The sequence below is a fragment of the Falco punctatus genome (genome assembly GCF_963210335.1).
Source record: "Falco punctatus genome assembly, chromosome: 5".
Taxonomy (NCBI): domain Eukaryota; kingdom Metazoa; phylum Chordata; class Aves; order Falconiformes; family Falconidae; genus Falco; species Falco punctatus.
The window spans coordinates 1887088-1909703 of NC_137584.1; the positions used below are offsets into that span (position 1 = coordinate 1887088).

Genomic DNA, 22616 nt, shown 5'->3' on the forward strand with positions numbered 1-22616 from the left:
AATAAACAGTATAATCTGTGAATCAGTAGATTGAAGGAGCAATATAACATACGTTGACATTTTGTATCCATGATGATTTCAGACCTATTGATGAACAGCTTTTCTCTAAAATGTAAAGTTAAATGCATAGATAGTCATTGGAACTTATTGCCCCATCTTCAATACTGCACATTGTAGAATCACGATTTTGGTGACACTTGCTTTGCCTCCCTTTAAAGTAAAAGGAATCCAGCCGCTAAAAAAGAATTCCATGCTTGATTTCCTTTTCTTTGTCCATGATTTTATTTTATGCTCGTTCTTTTTCAAATACTTGCTGTTTCTTGTAATTTAGTGTTTCAGGTACACTGCTGGCCCATTTCTCCACATATTTAAGACCTTCATTAAGCAACCAGTGGGAAATCCTTGCCAGTGTTTGTAAGACAGCTTTCTCTTGCATCTCACAATTATGGCATCTCTTTGGCCTGGATCATTGCAAGTCTCACTGCATCCACAGTTGTCTGGGAGTCAGAAGGACAGGACAGGCTGGTCACAACACGTTCCAGGTCTCTCTTCTGCCATATAGCGCATGGGGAAAAGGTCGCTGCAGGAAGAATGTGATGAAAGAAGAACTGGTATAATAGAGGAAGGAGAGCTGGCTGTGCTTGGAGGTCACTTCATATGTGGTTTTTTTATGTCAGGTTTTTTTTTTTTTCTTTCTGAGTTAAACTTTTTAGCAGTTGCTGTCTGTCCACATTCCTTTTTGAAGGATTTCTGCATTTCTTCCTGCAACTCCATCCATGAGTTTTAAAAGAGCTTTTTTTATCCTCTTTGTCTATGCCAGGTCTGTTGGTGGTATCCTGGGAACGTTCACTGTTCTCCAGTAAAGGGTGGGAATGTTCAGGCTAGTACTGCTTTGGCCTTTGTGCAACTTTTGCCTTCCAGTAAAAAAAAGTAAAGGAGTGTATGCAAATTACACCTAGGTTTTAAGTCATTATCACTCCTATGTGCTGCTTCCTTCTAAAAGCCTAGAAAGTGATCTCCCAAAGAATGAATATATTTAAAGTTTAATGGGATGGCCGTGTTTAGAGTTGCTGCAGCCTGACAAACTAGCATCTTTTACTTTGAATACTTGGTTTGAAAACTTTGAAGTGGATTAGGTCATGGTTGCTTTTGCCGTTTTAGTGATTCCTTGATTGGGAAAATGGATTAAGCAATGAGAGGTAACTTTGCTGATTATTTATCCTAACATAACATATTATTGTTTCCATATTATGTGGAAAAGATGACAGTCTTAAAACCTCAGACTTTCAAGTCACTTTTCTGTGCTACATGCTTTTGGTAGTGTTGCATTTAAATCTAAAGAATTTAGTGAAGAACATAGATCTACTAAATTCCTCTGTATTAGTGACAAAGAGCCACAGTTGTTGAACCATATTTCTCTAATGAAATAGCTGCCAAGCTATGTATTACAGCATCTGTTGTTTTTAAAAAAAAAAAAAAAGTTAGGAACATTCACTTAAAATTTGAACAGTGTATGGTTTTCATTCTTGATTATTACGGGTTCAGTTGCAATGGTTATGTTTTGGGGTTATTTTATATTTTTTTAATGTAACCATAAACTTGGAAGTTTTATAAAGAATGCTTCTTTTGATTTACTTTTTCTTTTATGTCAAGATGTAATGTAATCAAATGCTTTTAACTGTGCAGTTGATAGACTTCCTTGTAGAAGATGCATGAAACAAAAAAATGCGAACAGAAATCATAAAAAAATAAAATTGCTTGTGAGAATATTAAAAAATCATGAGCTACATTCCTAGCTGTTGATAGTATAATTATTTAATTACTGACAATTTGCATCATCTGTACTAATGCAATCTCAGATAATGTGAAAAAATATTGCTGCTGCTTTATGTATAATATAACATTTAAAAGGATCTGACACATTTTCCCCGCTCTTTCCTATGTTTTAGGGAACATCCCAAGTAATGTTTGAGAAATGAAACTTGGCTTTAGTCTTCAAATCACTAAAAGAAAAAGAGCAGTTGTTTAAAGTCTTTAACTGTTCTTTAAATATTTGTATGTTCAAGGAGATTTATTTAATTTCCTGAATAGGTTTAGTAGTGAGGAAGGTTCATTTAGTTTAAGGTATTTTTTGTTGATATTGTTTAACTTTGGAAGGTGACCCTGAGCTAAATTGCAATGTGTGATTTGAATGCCCATGGGCTGCCCTTTATTGGTTTGATTGGGGGAGATTATCTGGATTTCTAATATACTTTAATTACGCTGCTTATATAAATTGTCACATTAGAAGCTTCTTAACTGTTGAGTCTGTTCTGTCAATGATCCACTAACAATAGGAATATACTAGGCTCTTCCACTGAGATTTGAAGATTTATACCATCAATGAATGAATTGGAATGGCTCCGTTTAAACCTACTGTTTCAATAGGAAAGAGTATGTGATCTGCTTCTAGTCAGGCAGCGATTGATGTGTGGCAAATTGAAAAGATCTGTAGCCTTTTTTATTTTGTTAATAGGCATTTTTTCAATTACGGGACATAATGCAAAATATGTTTTGGGGTGTTTAGGGGCAATGTTTTCCTGATGTGCATGTGGAAAAAACCAGAGAACAGTATGATTAGGATTTCTGGGTGGAGGAAGGTGGAGTATCTCTTTTTTTAGCAATGATTAGCTAAGGTTTTACAGAGAAGCTGACATAATTGAAATGCTGCCCTGATGTCTGTCTCTCTTACAGCCTAAGCTAGATGCCCTGCTATTTTTATCCCTCTCTCCCTGCATCCCCCCCACCCCCCTATATAAACAAGTCCTCTAAATTATGGTCTGGAGCATCTCAGTCCTGGAGTGTTATGGTGATTTAGCCCTCTTTTAACCCTTTACTCCTGAGCACTAGGGCATCTGCCTGCCTGACAGCTCTGCTCAGATGAGCTAGGAGGATAGTAGGACTTGGAAGACTCCTGCTCTCAAATGTTGTAGGGGACTTCCAGGAAACAGTGGTCTGGTGGCCCACAGTGACGGGTCCAGCCGGGTGGTGGCTTGTTTGGCATGTACAGCATGCATGTCTCGTGCAGCCAGCCACTCTTACCTCCTGTGTGGGACTTTGTCTACTGCTAACCTACAGAAAACGTGCAGGATTGAATCTAGTGTGTGTCTGGTGGGACCAGAAACGTCTGATTAAGTGTCATAAAGAACAGAAATCTGTGTGCTTGGAACCACTGTAGAGTCCTGCTGCTGAAGATGTGTACTTACATATGTTTGGGGGTTTTTGGTTTTGTTTTGTTGTTTGTTTGTTAGTTTTTTAAACAACAGACAACAGTCTGAAATGATGAAATATCTGTCACCTAGTGGTTAGGACATAATATGAGGACAGAGGAGTGTCATGGGCTCCATTCTTTGTTCTGGGATTTCGTATTTTCCTCCAGTGATGGACTGAATATAAAACTCGCAATCAAGATCAGAACCTGATCCCAAAAGCAGTCAGCCAAAACTGGACCCAGGTGCCCTCTGTCTCAAGGCTCTGACTCATTGGTTGTTACATTAAAAAAAAACATGTGTGTTGCGAGTTTTAAAATGAAGATAGCTACTGCTGCACCTTGCACAGCCTGCTTTTTTTATTTATTTTTTTTCTTTTGGTTTGGGTTAGTCATGATCAGATTTCTGGGCCCCAGTAGACAGAGGCTGTGGGTTAGATGCTCAGCTCAGGGCTTTTGTGTAGCTGAATTGTGGGCACCTAGGGAACTTCTTGGTCAAAAGAGAGTGATCTGACTAAGTGAGCAGTTTTGGCATCATGATTCAGGAGTCTGAGATCTGTTTGTGCCCTGCTTTTTAACCGTTAAATCCTTTTATTCCTTTGAATCTCATCCAACATCTAAGGATGTCGCTTTGTGTATGCTTCACGCTGTTGTGCCTGATGAAGTCATGTTGTAACACTGACATGTATGATGTGCAAGTCTATGCTATAAAAAACTTCAGCACAAGTGGATGAATTAAAGCAAATTTATAAAAGTCCTGAATGTTAGAGTTCTGAAAAGCATCCCTCTTCCCTTGTTAGCCTTCCCTGCCTCATCACACCAATCAGCGATCATCATACACATACCTAACCAAGCATATTATTCAGACGTCCTTTTTGCAGTAAACATTTAAACATGCAGTTTATTGTGGATTATTGAAGCAAATTAAACTGAAGGAAAAACACTGAAACGTGATTTAATAAACACTGATATGTTGAGGGCATGTTATATGTTTGATAATATTGTATCATGATTTTACAAGTTCTGTTTGTACAGTCAACAGTACGGCTCTGTGATGGTGGTGATGCTATCATTATGCCTTTCACATGCTGACACTTTCATTATAAACAGTGGGATTTTTTTCAAATGTTTCTTTTAATAGAAGGGAAAATTCATTTTTGGCCTGAAGTGTCTCATATTGCTTATATTTCTGAAATCTGTTTTTTTTTAAATTCCATAAAGATGGGTGAAAAATTTGTGCTCTTTTGAGTTTTGTTTTATTTTGGTTTTGGGGTTATTTTTAATTATTAAAGAGTGAAAAGGCTGTTGCTCAGATATGAAGAAGCTTTACAGATGCTTTGTATGTATATTGCAGCTATGGAAACAACTTAAGCTGAGAGATTCTGATTTGAGGTGGGATTGCTGCTTCTGTCTGGTTCTTACTGCAGTCATACCAGTCTCAATATACTGGGTGCTATATAAAGGGATATGAAAAAAAAAATTATATTCCAAAGAGCTTAGAAACGGATTTGAAAGATGACTTGGATGTTTGAATCAGACTTCGGTAGAATTTAGTCACGTTCTTTCACGCATGTTTCACTGCAACAGCCTGAATGTGGAAGTGTCTGAAAGTAGGTGACTCAGTTTTAAGCACTGAAGTTCCCTAGGTACCTAAACTCGCGTGCCCACAGACACTAAGGCTGTTTTCACAGGCCTTAGCTGTTTAGCATCCAGCGTAGGCACTTTCAGGCTATAAACTAGATGTTTTAGCACTTAAAATTCTTGTAAGCATGCTGTCAGTGCACTTACTAAACACAACGATAATCAAGAGTTCAGTGCAGAGCTCGGCAACCTGGTGTACCTTCATTTGTAACCATGGCCAAGGGAAGGAAGGTTCACCTTTTTACACGTTAGGTCAGTTGGTCACATTGTTCACTAGTGATCAGGAAACAAAAAGCCTTTACCATGAGGTGTCCGAAACCCACGTCTATGGCTGGCCACCAGTCTCGAAGCATGGTTAGGTTGGAGGAGCTGGGCCATTGCAGAACCACTGTGCAGCTGGTGTGCGACTTCTGTGAATCCTGATCCATTTCCTTTTCATGAACCTGTGTGTCTAAGAGATGCAAGATCATACAGCTGGTTACATGTACCTTGGCACAGCTCCATGATACTGCATGGAAAGCAGACTGGAACCCAGATGCAACCATTCTGTCCTTGCCTTTGTGAATGCCAGTATTACGGTCCATATTTAAACTAGCTTTTCTTTTTCAAATGTTTTGAAAAATTCTGTATAAAAGTAATCAACTCACTCTAAAAATATATTCTCTTTCACACTTTGTGTTATATTTTATAGTAGTATAACAGGTTATGATTTCAGAAATGCACATGTATTTAGTGTAAACTCTGTATTTGAAGAACAGACATAAAAATAAGTAAATGCTTATGATCAAATTACTAACTACAAGTTGAACGGTGAGTTTGTTAACATGGGAGCTGGTATCCATATGGATCAATGAAGTGAGTGCTATAGCTGCACTTTTCTGTAACTGTCGTGTAACTAAATGGCATAATAGCCAACTAGTTGAATGCCCATACCGGATTATTTCCAAAGGCATATAGAGGGTGTGCAAGGCCCTTTTCCAGCTTAATCTTAGGTAGGACTAGTTACTGGAGGTGTGTGTGGCTTCTGCTGAAACACCACTTCTGGTTCTGGTCACCATAAGGTCCAACAGTTCTGGTGGAATGAAACTAAGAAATTAGTAGAGATGAGTAGTATTGGTTGTTTATTATGGCATTTGAAGAAAGTGGAATTGGAAGAGTGATTTTGAGCTAAATTTTGAAATCCTGCTTGGTAAATATTGTTTGGTCACTGAAGCTGGGTGTGCTGCTGTCTAGCAGAGATCTCGGAGTTCTGCACAGGTAGCAGTAGCACATATTTTGCATGTATCACTGCAGTGAGATTTATACAGCCACAGAAAATACGACTGGATAGATTTCTACAGGAAAGCTCAATCTTTTGCCATACAATAGTGCTATATAATTTCTTCATACTGGCAAGTAAGAGGGGAAGGGAAGCAGAAACACCTTTCCATGTGAAATGGAGTAGTGTCAACACTGGCACTTCTATTTTGGATTTTGTTTTAATGCTGTTTTTATTGTGTAACTTGTTGCTAATCTTTTCAGCAGAAACGGATATACTTTTCCTTGAATTAACGTGGCTTTTGGTCTTCTGGGAGACCTTAAGCCGATAACTTTGTTTTTGCGCACATTTCAGAGTAGCTGACATCACTTCTGTGACTGGGGTTTGCTGAGACACTGCAAACCTCTTCTGTCTTCGCTGAAATCAAACCTCTCACTTCACTGTTCTCTGCATCAGCTAATCTCCTTATGTCTTTAGTTCTTTACACTGAAATCTTTATAACTACCCCATAGCTGAAAAAGTCTCAACTACCCCCAATCATTTCTGTTGCTGCTGCCACCTCTATGGCAACATTAAAATAGGAGCAAGACACAATGCATTTGCTGCCAAAACATCAAAATTATAAACTGTGTTGATAATCTTACAGTGATACCATAAGAGGGAGAATATTTGGAAGGGCAATCTCCAAATTCAGGTATTATTCAAGTTCTACTGATCTGCAGAGAGCACAAAGCCCCTATTACCTTTCTTAGAAGCTGAGTGTGATGATGCTTCGTTTCATTTCACTTAGCCTGAGTTTTCCTTGAAAGAACTGGTGATAGTTAGTTGAAATTCTAAGCATCAAAGCCATTTATCATTTTAGAAATACTCATATATTTCTAACCAATCTCCCTAGATTTATCCAAGGGTGTTGGTTCTGCAGGTGTTGTTTTTTTTAATTATTTATTTGTTTCAACATCAAAAGGTCATTCGGGTCCTTCAAAAGGACTTTCCTGACCTTAATCCTGGCTGTACTGGGCAGCTGAGTTTCGTGGATGCTGCAGCGGGCCTGGCCAGTCTGGGTGCAGAGGAACTGCGAGTATTGTCTGTGAAGAAACCATTTATAGGTTTTTTATATATATACCATATATAGTATTTATAGCCTAGGAGCCCCTGAGGGTGGGAGTATGTGTCCCTGGCAGTGCTGGTAGGAAGAGAGCACCCTTCTCTCATGTTGGGGAGTTCTGAACCCTTGTAGATCAAGTTAAAGGACATCATATTAAGTGTGGATGCCAGCCAGTATGCAGATTATGGACTAGTACTGACTTGAGTTTCCACTGTATAGGCAGGCTTGTGCGTTTTGGTGTTTTACTTTTCCAGCTTGGCCTGAAGCGTCACTCAATTTTGGTAATTTGGGCTTGCAAAGGTATGGTTTATGATCGTGACGGCACGGTTTATGACTACAGTACCTGCATCCACGTAAATGGCTGCAGTTCCTTACTTGCGTGTAGGATGTAGAAAATAATCCCACATGCTACTGCTATACCTGTACATCCAGGACAATCCTCATTCAGGTCGCACAAACGTTCCCTCCTTTAATAAAGCCAGGGTTTATTTGATCTGATGGCAAAATGAAAAAACCCACCTCTTTTACAGAAATAGGAAATCTGTGATTTAAAACCTTTAAAACCCACACCAAGTTATTACCGTTGTAATGAGGCAATAGTAATGAGGAACAGGTGGTTCCGGAGCTCTTAACACAACGGAAAACTGGATGTATATTGTTTCAGAAATGGCATGTTGTTTGATGGTATATAATTGTCCAGCGTTAGAAAAATGTGGAAGCCTGAAAAAAAAATAGAACTGTATTTATCCATATTTTTATGGAATTAAAAGATTTGCTTGTTGGTAGAAGTAGCTGGCTACATCAGGTGCAGTATATATTGATGCCCCATCGATTCTAAGCATTTACCTTATTGCAAGCATTTGTGTAGGTTACTATAAATAAACATAAATACTGATTTGTATGTGTTGCCCTTCCACTGACACAGAGATATATTGCCTTACTTTGGAAGTCTGTACAGCCTTCTACTTTGCATAGATGGCTAAAGGAGATGCAAGGCACCCGTCTTTGGAGAGGCAATTTAGAGGAGAGAAAAAGGTCTTTGTGCAATTTTACAGCATAGTCTGGATCTAAGTAGGGCAGAATTTAGTCCCAGAAGTTTTATTCTCTGAAGTATAAGGCATCGTGCTTTCCTTTCTTAACAACAAAAAACCAGAAAAGCCCTTTGTTTTTACTGTTGATATTTTCTCTCTCTTTTTTTTTTTTTTAATAGGAAAAAATACAGTTTTAACTTCTTTAACCCTGCTTTTACTTTTTCATTGTTTGTCCCCTAGACCTCACTGTTTCTACACTCTTTTCTTTTTCCTTTTTTTAATAAGGGGATACTCCCAAAGAAGTATCGCTTGACTTCTTATGCTAATCTTGCTTCTATTTCAATTCATGTTGACTTGGAGAATATGCCTTGTAAATAGGAATACCAACTGACATACTGAATATAATCCTCAGGTTCTAAGCGTTGGTTGTTTTCACAGCATACTTAAAGGGTAAGCTGTCTTACTATCCAAATATCATGGCTGGGAAACTGAGGCTAACAAAGGTTGTATGATTTATGTGAAGCCACAGAGGGAATAAATGTTGGGTTTAGAATTCCTGGCTTCTGTTCCCATGTTTGGACTCATGCCGTCTCTCAGAGAAATACTTTATTCCTCCTAATACTACGCACCTTTCCATGTCTGTTAAATGTAGCCATTCAAAAAGTAGCCGGTACTCAATTCTCTCTGTCTGTCCTATTGAAACTAATGAATGCCTGCAGGCAGGCATAAGGTATCGTTACCTTTGACAGCCAGTATGTTTTATGTTTTAAATTATGTGTTAGGCAGAATTTTTGGATACTAATTTGATATAATGAGATGCACTTCTAATATCAACCCTAGTACGGGAAGGCCTTGCAGCCAGCCTACTCTTTATTTAAAATTATTCCATTTCAGATGTCCTAATGAGTGCTGTGAGTTGTGTAATTCTTTCATAATTTTCCCATGTTCCCAGAAGGGAACTAGGGCCTGGAGTTTTTTCTATTTTTGTTCTAGTTTATTTCAAATTAGGGTGAGCGCAGAATAAAGATCTAGTGGAGGACTTATGAAACAGTTTCTATTGTGAGAATGGCAATTAAGAAAAAAAAAAAAGTCTACAAATGTTAGTGTTATGGCAAGTCTCGGTGCCTCCACTGTTTGCCATTATCTTATAAATATCTTGACTCTGACTTTACAATGCTGTTTATAGAATTTAATAAAGCAAATGTAATAATGCTGCCTGTGCTTTAATGCACAATCTCAATTGAGTTGACCAGAAGATAAATAGGAACAGGAATGATAGTGCGTTCCTACAGATTGTTTTTAATAAGCATGTTATTTAGTTGATCAGCCTAGTGCAGTAATGCCTCCTATCCTGCTCTACCAGACAAATTTATTAATGCTTCCCCCCCCACCCCCCCGCCCCATTTCTCTGAGAACATTGATTCCCTGCAGACATATCTCTATTAAAGCTCTGGAAAGTCACAACTTCCAAATAAGATTAAGTAGCAGGAATGGTACTAGAAGAATCAAAGAAAATTGAGTGCGTTATTGAATTCATGCCACATTGTCTCAGGAAGAGATGGGAGTTATGTGTAGTGGTAACTTTTGTCCTTACTGTACTAACAAAGCTGTGGGCATTGCTGTCAAACCTAATTGTCTGCAGTGCATCAGGATAAAATGAATCTTTTCTCTTATCTAAACTCCTACCTGGTGAGATTTTACAAATGAGAAATAGATTTCAGAAGGAAGCTTTACAGTTGATCAAAATAATTTGCCATTATTTGCTGTACATAACCCTATCCTAAAATCCCTGTGGACAAAAAATTTTAAAAAGCATCTGGCTTTGGATTGTAAGCAGACTTGCTTGTCATGCTAGCTGTTGCAAAATGCAGATACTCATTTTAGAGCTGCCTATTTCTCATTTTGATCTGGCATATTAAAAAGCATATAATTAATGGTTGACATTAGTAATTAACATTAACTTTATGGTGCTTAATATGCCATCATTCATCCATCAAATAACTGGTATGCATAATGTCTTTGCATAAAGGTTTTAATTGCACAAAATGAACCTTCAGTTCTCAGGCTGAACCGTTTAAAATAGTTGTAAATGCGTTTTTAAAAGATGTGAATTTTCCGTTTATTGAACGTAAACATTGTTTTTGTTTCTCCCTAGGAGCGTGCATGAACGTGTAAGACAGGGACTTCAAGTAGGGAACCCGGCCCCAGACGCACAGCTTCCATTAGTGGCTAAAGAGCACCACCTCGCTGTCGCCAGCGCTCTCTGGAGAAATTTCTTTCCCTACTTGAAGAGTCAGAGAATGTCACAGATGCCACCTTCCCCGCAGCTTGCTGATACAGCTGCAGGTTAGCACTGACACTCCCTGCGACTGACAGAGTTTGGTGCTGTTTTCTGGGTCACAGACTTTCAAGGGTCTTGTACTTTGGGTATTTCTACTTCCATGTAGTAACTTAAATATACATAAATGCAAAAAGTAGATGCTATGCTAAATATTTTGACAAGAAGAAATACTGTAGTCTTGAATTACTTGATGGAATACAAACAGATTGAGAACTCCAGAAGGGTTTGAACCTATACCTGCCTGACTTCTTTTTCGCTACTCGTCACAGATTATAACCCACGTTGCAAATGTTACACGGTATAAATGAGAATAATGTCTTTTACTATATCTAGTATTTACATCTTTTTGTAGAAGTTCATGATTTTATGTTGAACTATTCATTGCAGTTGCAATTCAAACTAAATTTTTCAAATGTTACTTTAAGTTTGAAGACAATTTTTAAAAGGTTGATTACATGACTGTTGGTTTTTGCTGAAACCTTATGGTCATGCTCATAACACTTTCATAATTCATTTTAATTCTTCATCTTGCTTTACACTGAAGGGTTTTGATCTTGAAGTACAGCATTCCATATGTATGTGAACTTCATGTGCAACAGATCAGCATGGCAGTGGATAGAAAGAAATTCCAGATTGGTCTTTAACATCAGCAGCTAGCGTTGTATTCTGTAGTTCCAATGCAATCTTGTGTCTGTTTAACTAAAGCTTAAAGAAGTGAAATATAAAATATTTTCTTTTTCCCATCATGACATGAATTGGATAAAGTTACAAGCTCAGAAGTACCGAGTTAGTAACAGAAAAGCTGAACGACCCTTCCTTTGAACCAGCTCGGCAGTAGTTAGTAGGTAACGTTAATGAAGGAGGCAGCGTGCCACGGCACTGATCTCGCTGCTGAGGCACGTATAGGAAACAGCAATACAAATCAAGGGAAGAGGTTGTTAATGTCAAAACTTTCATTCATTTCCTACAGTGGCATATCTTTTTATTTTATATTAACACAGTGAAATAGCAAGAAGAACAACCTATTATAAACTCCACTTAGAAGCAGGGGAGTGCAGTTGTGACCTGCTGTATAGAGACGTGTTAGGCAGTGCCACAGTGGAAGGCAAACCTTTCCCATGCTGTGAGCTTCTTGCCTTAGAGGTTGCAGCCCAGGGGAGAGCGCAGCTGTCCCAGCTCTCCTGCTCCCTCTGCCAGGCAAGCAGCCTAGGACTCGCGTTAGCATTTCTGCCTCCCATTTCTCCCCCAGCCCTGTTATGGCTGAATCTGCAGAAACAATGTGATAATCTGGAAGAAGGCTGGCACAAATTGCTTCCTCACCTAAGGCTGAGTGGGGGCTTTGTATGACCTTTTATTCTTCCAAGACACACAGGAAATGCAAAGTCCTTCATAGCTTAAGACACTCTCTCCCTATACCATTAATTAAAATAGCTTTGTTGTTCTTTCTGAAAATTAGCCTTTTCTGTCTAATCATCAGCTTCTCAGTGCATGCAGGTTTATAAATTATTATTTTAATAAATTATTATTTCGATAAATTATTGTTTAATGAATCATTATTTTAATAAATTAATATTGCATTTATGTTTAATGTTGAATTGGAGAATTTTGGAACTAGTGAACCCCTTTATTTCAATGCCCTCCAAAGTCAGTTTTCCTGACTAATTTGATGCCTCTCATTTCCTATAACCCAATAACCGCTCAGCATTTCAGATTACATTTTCTTCCTGAGTTTAAATGTGTTTGCCGTTTGCAGCATAAAGACTATGCTTTATTTATTTTTTTTACTGTGGTGGTGTTAGGTACGGATTCCAAGGTAGACTAACATAAACAGCAAAAAGTTGTGCTTCAATAACAAAAACTGTGCAAAGTACTGTCCCAGTTTCCAGATCTGCAACTGTTATATGAAGATCCTTTTTTCAAGAATAAGCTTGTCCGTATTGCTTTGTTTACACAGTAACTTCTGATACATGGAAGGCTATTTTAAAAATAGAAAGGTACCGGCTTTTACTGAGCGAATTCTTTTCAGATACAGTTCTTCACTGCAAGAAGTGTATAAAAACAACAAAGCAAATAAGTAAAACTCAGCCCTGTAAAGCACAGTAATACCTGTGTGTACAGGGGAAAAGGTGGTGGGTGGAGGCATGAAAGGGAGGCCAAGAAGGCAAAACCCCAAGTTTTTAAGACACTGTTTCGATTGCATAGGTGGTAAACCTTCTGTGGTTTTGTGAATATATTTAACATTGTATATTTTTGGATCCATTTTCCCTCCTTTGCATTAAGAGTGTCATGTTGACTTACAGACTCCTTCGGACAGAGATTACATTTTAACATGTGTACAAACTCCTGTCTGTTAGAATCGTTGCCTAGTTTTAATTGAGATTTCTGGTACTCCCAATCTACACATAATTAATTGTAATTAATTTTCAGTGCTTTTTAGTGGAACAGGGATGTACAAAGAAACTATTAACATGGTGCTATGTTTTTCTGTCTTTACAGGTTTTACTCTCTTAGCTTTGGATATACCCGGCAAAGCCCTATCAGATCTCCAGCCACAGCCTGTTCTATCAATGATGCAGCTGTTTGGATGGGATGACATGGTGTGGCCTCAGCTGGTGTCAAGATACCTAAGTCACCTAATTCAAAACAGGTGAAAAATTGCAACTACTTTTCCTTCCAGTATCTTGCCATTCCTTCGTTAGACTTGTGGAAAATGTTGCTTCAAACAATGATGTTGCGTTAAGATGGTCTAGGTTCTTTGCACCTGCTAAAGTTCTAGTTTTCTTAAAATTATCTGGGACATTTCATAGGGGATAGTGGGTGTTATTTGGGTTGGGTTGGTCGGTTGTTTTTATGTGTAAATAGCTTAAGGTACTAAAAATTTGTCAGGAAGACTGGTAAGTATTTTGAAAGTTCCCTGTCTTTTATATAGCAAACCACTTATTTTTTCCCAGTGGAAATGGTGTTGTTACTAACATTATGGAGATTGCAGACCTATACAACATCTTCAGAGAAGTACTTCTGTGAAAGGGCAATACTGTGAAATAAAGCGAAATGCCTGAACTCACAACCTTTTTTTTACTTTGCATAGTTATAGTTATCCACCCCCTTCTATTGTTACATCTGGGAAAAGTTGTTACAGATTGGCAAGGCTGTAGCCTCCTGCCCTAGCTGCACTTGAAGTTGAATAATGTACCTTGGTAAATTTAAAAATTTCTAGTTAAAAGTACTGGACTTTTTTCCTCTACCAGTTACACTTAACACAAAAAACTTATATCTTACAGAAAGTTGAGATAAACATTATCACGGAAATCTGAGGATGCTATATAGTAAATATTCAATTTTTAAATGTTTTGACTTCTTCAAAACGAAGAACTTCTTCAGGAAGCTGAGAAGGATCATAGAATCGTAGAATGGTTTGGGTTGGAAGGGACTTTAAAGATCCTCTAGTTCCAACCCCCTGCCACGGGCAGGGACACCTCCCACTAGACCAGGTTGCTCAAAGCCCCATCCAGCCCGGCCTTGAACATTCCAGGGATGGGGCATCTACAGCTTCTGTGGGCAACCTGTGCCTGTGCCTCACCACCCTCACAGTAAAGAATTTCTTCCTTATATCTGATCAAAATCTGCCCTCTTTCAGTTTAAAGCCATTACCCCTTGTCCTACCACTACATGCCCTTGTAAAAAGTCCCTCTCCAGCTTTCTCGTAGGCCCCCTTCAGGTACGGGAAGGCTGCTGGAAGGTCTTCCCGGAGCCTTTTCTTCTCCCGGCTGAACAGCCCCAGCTCTCTCAGCCTGTATTCATGGGAGAGGTGTTCCAGCCTCCTGATCATCTTCGTGGCCTTCCTCTGGACCCGCTCAAGCAGGTCCGTGTCCTTATGTTGGGGCCCCAGAGCTGAATGCAGTACTCCAGGTGGGGTCTTGTGAGAGCAGAATAGAAAGGATGGGTTGTGCAGTATTGAAAGTACAAGGAAAATGATGGTAAGGAGTGACATGCTTTAAAACTTCCTTTTTGACGAGCTTGGAAGAGTTTCTGGAGTGCATATTGATGTTCATGTAGCTCAGGTTTCTGAGACCTGCTGCATGGATGCTTTAGATTAAATAATGGATTTAGAAAATATTACATTCCTATGTTTAACATGCCAACACTGAATTTTTACAGAATCACAGAATCGTTTAGGTTGGAAGGGACTCTTGAGATCAGAACTTGCCCAATGCTTCTGCTCAAGCAGGGTCAGCTAGAGCAGGTTGTCCAGTTAGATTTTTATATACATGAGAAATTTTATTTGCTTTGAAGTAGGCCTCTATAAACTTTAAGATAGATTAGTGGTGGGGGTCGTTATTGTGGTGTATTCCCCCCTTCCCGCTTCTGAATCAGGCTTTGGAAGCAGGGGAGGTGAGAGATGAGAGAGAAGGAGGGAATGTTTCTATGTCAGGCTGTATTTGAAGTGAAAAATGTTGCACATTTTTAGGGTACATGTTGTACTAAGGAGCATAGCTGTAAATCAAGATATGGTAAAGATTATTTTAGTGTGATCAGCAAAGATGAGGCTATGGCCTTCTTGCAGGGAGATATTAAAAGAGGTTGAATTTAGTTCCTTGTGTGTTAGTTTGCAACTTGGGAGAGGAGCGTTCAGTCCTCTCTTTGCTGTATATCTCTTGCACCATCTCTACAGGGTGTGTGTCATGCAAGGTTGCAGATAACTAGCACATCCTGCATGAAATAGGAGTTAAGCACATAAATAGCCAGTTATAATTTGAATTTTGTTGCTTTTCAGGTGAGAGCAAGAAAAACATTTTGATGTCTAGGTGGGATTTTTGGTATAATTTAGGTGTTTAAGGCTAATTACTGGTTCCCCCAGTAAACACTCAAGTAAGTGACTGAGAGCAGTTACTAAAGTATTGATTAATAATATTTATTAAGCACCTGATATGTTTTTATATATATATCTCTACAGATGCATTACTGTGCTGGCTGAGATAACATTTACTGTATTTGGAACCATGGCCAAAGCATTCCTGGGCCCGAGTTTTTGAAAGCACGATTGCATTAGCAAGTGCAGAGCACACACGTACAGCCCTGCTGCCATAATTCCATCTAAAAATGCAGTTGGTATTGATGATAATAGTCTGGTGTACATTAGACGAAAGGTTAGAGCACTTGCACAAGAATTTGGAAAACCCAGGTTACGTGGATCTTGCACCCTGAGGGAATTCAAGCCTATTTTTCCAAATACCACCATAGAAAGGAATGAGAGGCCCTTGCCCTCCTCTGGCAGGTTGTGCCACGGAGGAAATTAAAATGTCAGGCTGATGGATCCATATTGAGAGAGCTAACAGGAGAAAGTGACGCCAGAGTCAAGTGATGCTGTGCGTGTATGTTCTCACTCTGTCTTGTTCTCTCGTACATTTTCACTCTGCTTTTCTGAATCTCCCCGCTGCTGGAAGCATGGGACAGAAACAGTCACACAGAGACAAGTAGTTTTGCCCTTAAGCTGTTGGTGTTGGTGTAGCCCAGCCTCAAGGAGAGTTGTCTGTTTCCCCTGTCAGTTGCCTCAAGGCCAACAAGGTAAAAACTGAAGTGCCCGAGCCTAGGGGAAGGTACGTGCCTACCTCATCAAGAGCTGTACAGTGTTCAGATTTCCTTGTGGAAGGACAATGAGTACCTCAGATAAGACTTTTTTAGTAGAATTATACAGAGGTATGCTACTCTAAACATTGTCATTTTATTATATGTTAATAAGATGGCCGTTTTTTGTAGTATAATTCATGTACTTATTTACTTTAGGCAGTTGTAGAGTAAAAGTTATGGAAACATCCACGTGCTGGGATCTTAAGACTTCATGGTTACTGCAGTCTGTTAATTTTCACATCAAACATTCTCAGTTAAAAAGTAAAAAAGATTTTTTTTTTCTTTTTTTTTTTTTTTTTCCTGATGCTGTTATGGACCTTATAAGCTCTGGGAACACACGCAGAAGCTCTTACATTTCTTTTGCAGTAGTGCCTAAAAGTTCCTCTCCAGATCAGTGCTGTGTAGTACGTGGCAGTATTATAACCTGTTTAAACTAACTTTGAGCACGTGTATAAGCTCACTGGTTTAAAAGGACCACTTGCCATGCTTCTAGCAGGTAGTTGCTATTCTTTCCTTTCTTAAGGATTAGGAGCATATTCCACTCCAGTTTTAGGAAGATGTCCAAGTGGCCTACCTACCTACCAGCAAGCAAGAGAAGCACAAGTGAGACTACAGCAGAAAGTGTTGTGAGCCTTTGGGGCCAAGTAGACTCGCTGTGAACATCAAGATTACATCAGGCTGGAATTCTTTATACGCTACCGCAAAGAGCATTAAGATAAAACATCCTGGCTTTTTCCTCTTTTGGTACTGGGATTTAATTTTCATTTTCTATATTTTATTTGCTTGCATTTGGTCTCCTTATTTATTATGTCAGTAGTGCTTCAGCAGGGATGTTCGGACAAAGTACACAGTTGACATTGGTTTTAACTAAATGAAACAGAAAAAAAGCTTTATACATGTTGTTCAGTGAGAAACAGAATCCAGTTTGGTTTCCATCTAGACCTGTGTTGACTTTCTGTTGCAAGCAGGAGTAAAAATTCAGCAGAAAATAAGTAGATTTATATGTACATATATAAAGAAAAGAGTACAAGCGTTTTTCATTAAAGTTGAAGCTCTAGGACCGACCAGGGAGAAAATCTCTCAAATAAAAAGGTGTAACTATTTTCAAGAAATTTCACTGACCTGAAGCACACACAGAGCTCATCCGATAGGAATTGGAAACAGGGTGCAGAACAGACCCACTGCCTGTTAATAAGGAGTTTCTGCAGAATTAATGTTGTGGGGCTGATACGCTCGGGAAAAAGTGAATGTGGCGGTGGTAAAGCAAGTAAAACTGAACAGTGGGTACGGGAATTGTGCATTGAGTGTTGATGGTGCCATTGACTCTGACCTGACAACTGGCTGGTAGAAGAGTAGTGAGTGTTTGAAAGTACATGCAGCAAGTTTGCTGTGTGTGAACGTATGTACAATTCTGTGTATATACATACATACATAAATGCATGCTTCTCTAAGTATACATCAAGTGTAGGGTTTCCTTTCTCATCTGCAAGGTGCCTTTTCATGCTTCCCGTTTTGCTCGGTTTCTAGCATGACATATCTTTATTTGCTAATGCAGACCTTCTCTTCTCCATCTTTGTGTAGATAGAGCTAAGCAGACTTCAGAGTAGCATGGGGCACCTGAGATGGCTTTATATGAGAGGCAAGAGTAGCTAAAGCAGCATCAGTATGAAGTTCCAGGTTGATTCAGATAAACTGTTTCCAGCACTGTACGTCATCAATTTAGATAATACTGTCAAATTATCCACTTTCAGAAAAAGGCATTTCTCACTGTGTGTATTTTGCCCCTCTGTTTTGTTTTATGTAGCAAAAATGTGTACATGTGTATATATGCTTTTATATTACAATGTGTGGCTTTACCAGATTTACTGTTTTCTCTGTCTTTAGCCATCGGGATATTGTGAGCAAAGTCTGTAGAGTACACAAAAGGAATGCCAGTTAGCCTTCCTGTTACTTTATTTCTAATTGTTTCTGTCCACTGTTTCTATATGTCTACAGCCAAATGAGACACTCTGCCCCCTTTTTGCATATTTTCATTAGGTCTCTTTACCTTTGTTCCTCCTCTTCTATATCTGCAGTGCGCTGTGTGAAGCTTTTTCTAGCATGGGATATACATCCTATGAAGCTTTGACAGTACGTTCTTGGTTTCGATGCATTTTGCAAATGTTCGTAGATCAACCAGGTGGTGTGCTGGCCGAGGCAGGTGCTGGGCGAACAGTTGGTGAGTGTTCACATTTCCGTGATTTGGGGGTAACGATTCTATATTGCGAAACCGGCAAACGTTTTCAGCTAATTACAAAATGTATTTTTGTTTGTATTCCTTTACTTTTGCCTAATTATAAAATGTGTTTCTTTACACTGCTTGTGCTATTTTTTGATAGTTTGCCTGCTCTGCATATAACAAATTTATCACAAACAAAGATAAAAGAGCTTGTTTCCTTGGAAGCAAAGAACAAAAACTTTGCTCCCAAGGAGACAAGCTATTTTTCCCCCATGGAAAAACGTCTCTGGAAAAAACTGAAAATCTGAAGTACATCGTAAAAAATCATGTTGTGAATGCCCTAAAAGAAGAAAAAAGAAAAAAAAATCCAGCTGCAATTAATTCTTTCCTTTTTTATATAGGATATTTTGCTTTCTTAGAGCAACACTTCATCACTTCTATAAAATACTGCAGTTCTAAGTATCTGTAGAACACATCTTCTAGTGGCTATTTTTCATATACATTTTGTACATTTTCAAGAAAACCATCAGTAAAATGAAATAATTCATTATCCATACTTAATACTCTTCATTCTTTTATAACTGTTAGAAAAAAGAACTAGTTTGGACACAGGTTGTCTAGGTTGCAGAATCCTTGTATTTTAGAAATTTTAAAATCATGTTTCGTTTTATCATTCTAGGACTAAAGTAAATGGAAAAGCATAACTGTGTACTGTATTTACTGCTGTGCTCTCTTGTAACAATCAGGGAAAGCCTATATGGAGCAGCTGACTGAAATGACAAGACTGATCTTTAAACTCTCAGAAGTAGAAACCATTCTTTCGAAGGCTCATGTTGAAGAGTCAGTTTTCAAGCAAGATCCTAAAAATGCTCTTGTCCAATTCATTAAGGTACTGTGCATCTCTGTGTTCGTAGGACAGTTTTAGTGAAACGCAACCATGTATGAGATTTTGTGTGTATGAAAAGAAATAATTCGCACAAACCTTATGAGAGACTTGGTAAAGTTATGAGACTTAGTAAGTTTACATTTATTTCAATGGTTTTGTTTCCTCAGGCTGTTGGTAGAACTTACAGTGGCCTTCAGACACTCCCTGAGAAATCTATCATGGTAGCAAAGGCTCTGGAGTATTTAGGTGATGTATTAAAGTATGTAAAACCTTATTTGAAGGTAAAAGGACCCCCAGAAGGTCTGCAACTTACATACTGGATCATAGGTAATTATTCTGCAACCTCTTTTCTTTCAGGAAGTAGTTTTTAAAAAATCAGTAAAATGTGTCTTTTAATCTTTTCTTTTTTTTTTTTTTTTTCCTCTATACCATCTATCTTAATGGTTTTAAAAAGCAAAGTCACCAAGATGTTACAGTTAGGTATTTAATTTTCTTCCACTTATTTTTTGTGTTTTATCCTGATGTCTAACCTCCTCGTGAGATTGTTGGCTTTTGGGCTTTTTTTAAATAAATTACCCCTGCAAATCATTTTCAAAAGTAAGATGTTTTCTTGTCTTTTACTTCTGAAAGCCACCTGGTCTACCTAAACAAAACCAGAAACAATGACAAGGCAGTGAAGCAGTGTTACGACCAGCTACATCATATTTATTGGAGTTACAGTAGTGGACAGGTTGGCTTAGGAATGTAATTTGCTTCCTTTTAGGACTGCTTCTCTTACATACACTTTGTGCATTTATTAAGGTTCAGATTCCAGTATTTGTTCATTAAAGTGTGGAACCACTGACAGGATGGAAAGAGTGCTGTTTATTATGTGCCTGTCTGATGTATTTACCTTTAAAAATAGGGGAAAGTTTATGTATCTTAAAGATAGAGGTAATGATTTGCATGTACACCCAGCGTGCATCATGATTATAAGGAGCAGAGTGAAAAGCATGACCGAGATGCAAAAGGTGTAATGGAATTTGAGTTTTGTAAAACTTTGCTTTTCTATTGCAAGATCTGTATGATTTGATTTACAAGACATATGTCGATTGGTTTTAGATACCCAAATGTTGGGTCAGAGCCTTGTAAAGTAATTCTAGATTGGTATTCTCCTTTCTGTTCTCCTTTCTGTTCTTTGCAGTAGGGAACAATTAATCTTCAGTCATGCTGTTGCGCGCAAGAAATTGTCCTTTCTTTTTAGTTAAGACAATATAAGGAAGGCTTAAAAGGGCTTCTTAAAATTATAAGGACAAAGCAAGAAACTTAATAAATCTGAACACCTTCCATCTGTGGTCAGATTTTGTCTTCTACCGTCCCATACATCGCAGCAGTGATAACGAAAGTACTTTTAGCTGGAATGAGCATGCTTCTTTCAAAGCAGAAAGCTTAGACAACATTATTAGAAGTATTGTTAAGTGATCGTTCTCTTTCGCTGTGATCGATCATTGTGTTTTCTTTCACTCCACAAGATTAATGTTGTTTTGCGTTGTTTTTAGAGATGGTAATGAATGACTTTTATAGATTAATAGTATCTTGTAACAGTCTATTTTTGATCTTTCATTATTTTCAAAATCTTATTTTCTTGGGGTATTCCTGTATTTTCACTCCAGCAAACAACTTTTTGCTTCTAGTTAATTAAAAGTTAAGAATGTCTGTGGGAACTACTACATAGGAATCTTGTTTTGTTTAATCTATATTTTGAATATTAACACTCATAAGTATAAAGTTATTTTCTCAAGAAAAATTACACCTCACTGCAAGAAAGATGTTTCTCAAAGTTAGGGTATTTACACACCAACACCTTTTTACTTTTTTTTTTTTTTTTTTTTTTTAACTCAAAAGGAAGATCTTAAAACTGGCTCAAAGCTACGGAGGTGATACATTAATGTGTTGAAAAGTCGAAAACAAGAAGGGTGCTCTCTGAGGCTGTCATTTTGTGAACTCAGAGCCCATAAAGATCTGGAGAGACCATGTTGATTTAATGGAGTTGGCTGCCCCTCGTTCTTTTTAATCTGCTGAATTAAATGCATTAAATACAATTTGAAAGATATTTAATGTTTTCCTAACATTGAATTGCTGTATCAATAGCTGCTGATGTGGCCACAGTGGTATTAGACAAATGTGAAGGGAAGGCAAAGGCAGTGTCTCTCTGTAAAATGTGATGAATACATGCTGTAAGGTGAATGTTTCAGTGTGTGTGTGTTGATTGCAATAGTGTTAACGTACCAGTTCTAGTTAATTTTCCTGCAGGGATGTGAGAGACTATCTTTTCTTTAGCATTACTGTACTTCTAAAGCAGCTTCACGTGCTGAAAAACTTGTAATATATTGAATCAATGTAGTACTTTCATTTTGCTGAACTGTAAATGGACTTTAAGTCTTGACTGGGCTTTTGGAACGAGTACCTGGGAGTGAGACATTTCAGTTGCTGTTGCTACTCTTGGATTATCTAATTTAACATAATTGCCTCTTTAGCTTTTCATATTTTTTTTTTTTTCTGACTGTAAATTGCTTTGGGATTTTTTGATGCTTTTTTTCAATAGGATGTCTGGTAAAGTTCTGGGCACCAATAATGGCTACTTCGAAAGCGCAGCCACTCTTGTTCCGCATCGTGGATTGTTTACTGCTGCCGCACTCTGTGCTCCAGCAGGACAAAGAGCTTCCCGTGGCTTTGCTGTCTGCCATTCAGGAAAGCCTGCCTCTTTATCTTCAGGTAAATATCTGAACCCTGTTACCAGCACACAAACGTATCTTCAGGAAAAGATTCATGTTCCAGAGGATGTTTTCTTTTTCCCTAATCAAAACAAGCGTTGACTGAATGTAAAGACGCAGAAAGAGGAGGTTTTCTCTTGTAGAAGTGGAAGGGAAAATGCCACCCCATTGGCTTTCTTCTCATTGCATGCAGCTCTGTTGCAGTATGCTCCAGAGCCGCTATTCTGATCGCTGTATACAGGCTGCTTTTAGCCAGCCTGCTGTTTACACTGGGCTCTGACACGTGAGATTTCTGAAGCAGTGGGTCAAACAATCATACTGCGTAGCAAGACGCTAGTTGAGATGACAGAGCAAACAAATGTTTTAAATCATCCTTGACTTGGCTAACTGTAGATAATTAAATATGAGCTACTCTTTATTTTGTTGTTGTTATCCTTAGGAACAGAAGACAATCCTCTGCATATCGTGGCACTGTTTTATCTTAATAGTTTGAGAATATGTTTTGCTC

General features: G+C 38.3%; 1 protein-coding gene across 2 annotated transcripts in view; it reads left to right on the forward strand.

Moving 5' to 3' along the window:
• The window catches only part of MMS22L (MMS22 like, DNA repair protein), a 98746-nt gene that overhangs the window by 55146 nt on the left and 20984 nt on the right, over positions 1-22616 (forward strand). For both annotated transcript variants that reach the window (XM_080389043.1, XM_080389042.1), the window contains exons 15-20: positions 10438-10628; positions 13120-13270; positions 18327-18469; positions 19216-19358; positions 19523-19682; positions 21940-22109. In XM_080389043.1, coding sequence (XP_080245169.1) covers positions 10438-10628; positions 13120-13270; positions 18327-18469; positions 19216-19358; positions 19523-19682; positions 21940-22109 — 958 coding nt within the window. The remainder of the gene's footprint in view (positions 1-10437; positions 10629-13119; positions 13271-18326; positions 18470-19215; positions 19359-19522; positions 19683-21939; positions 22110-22616) is intronic.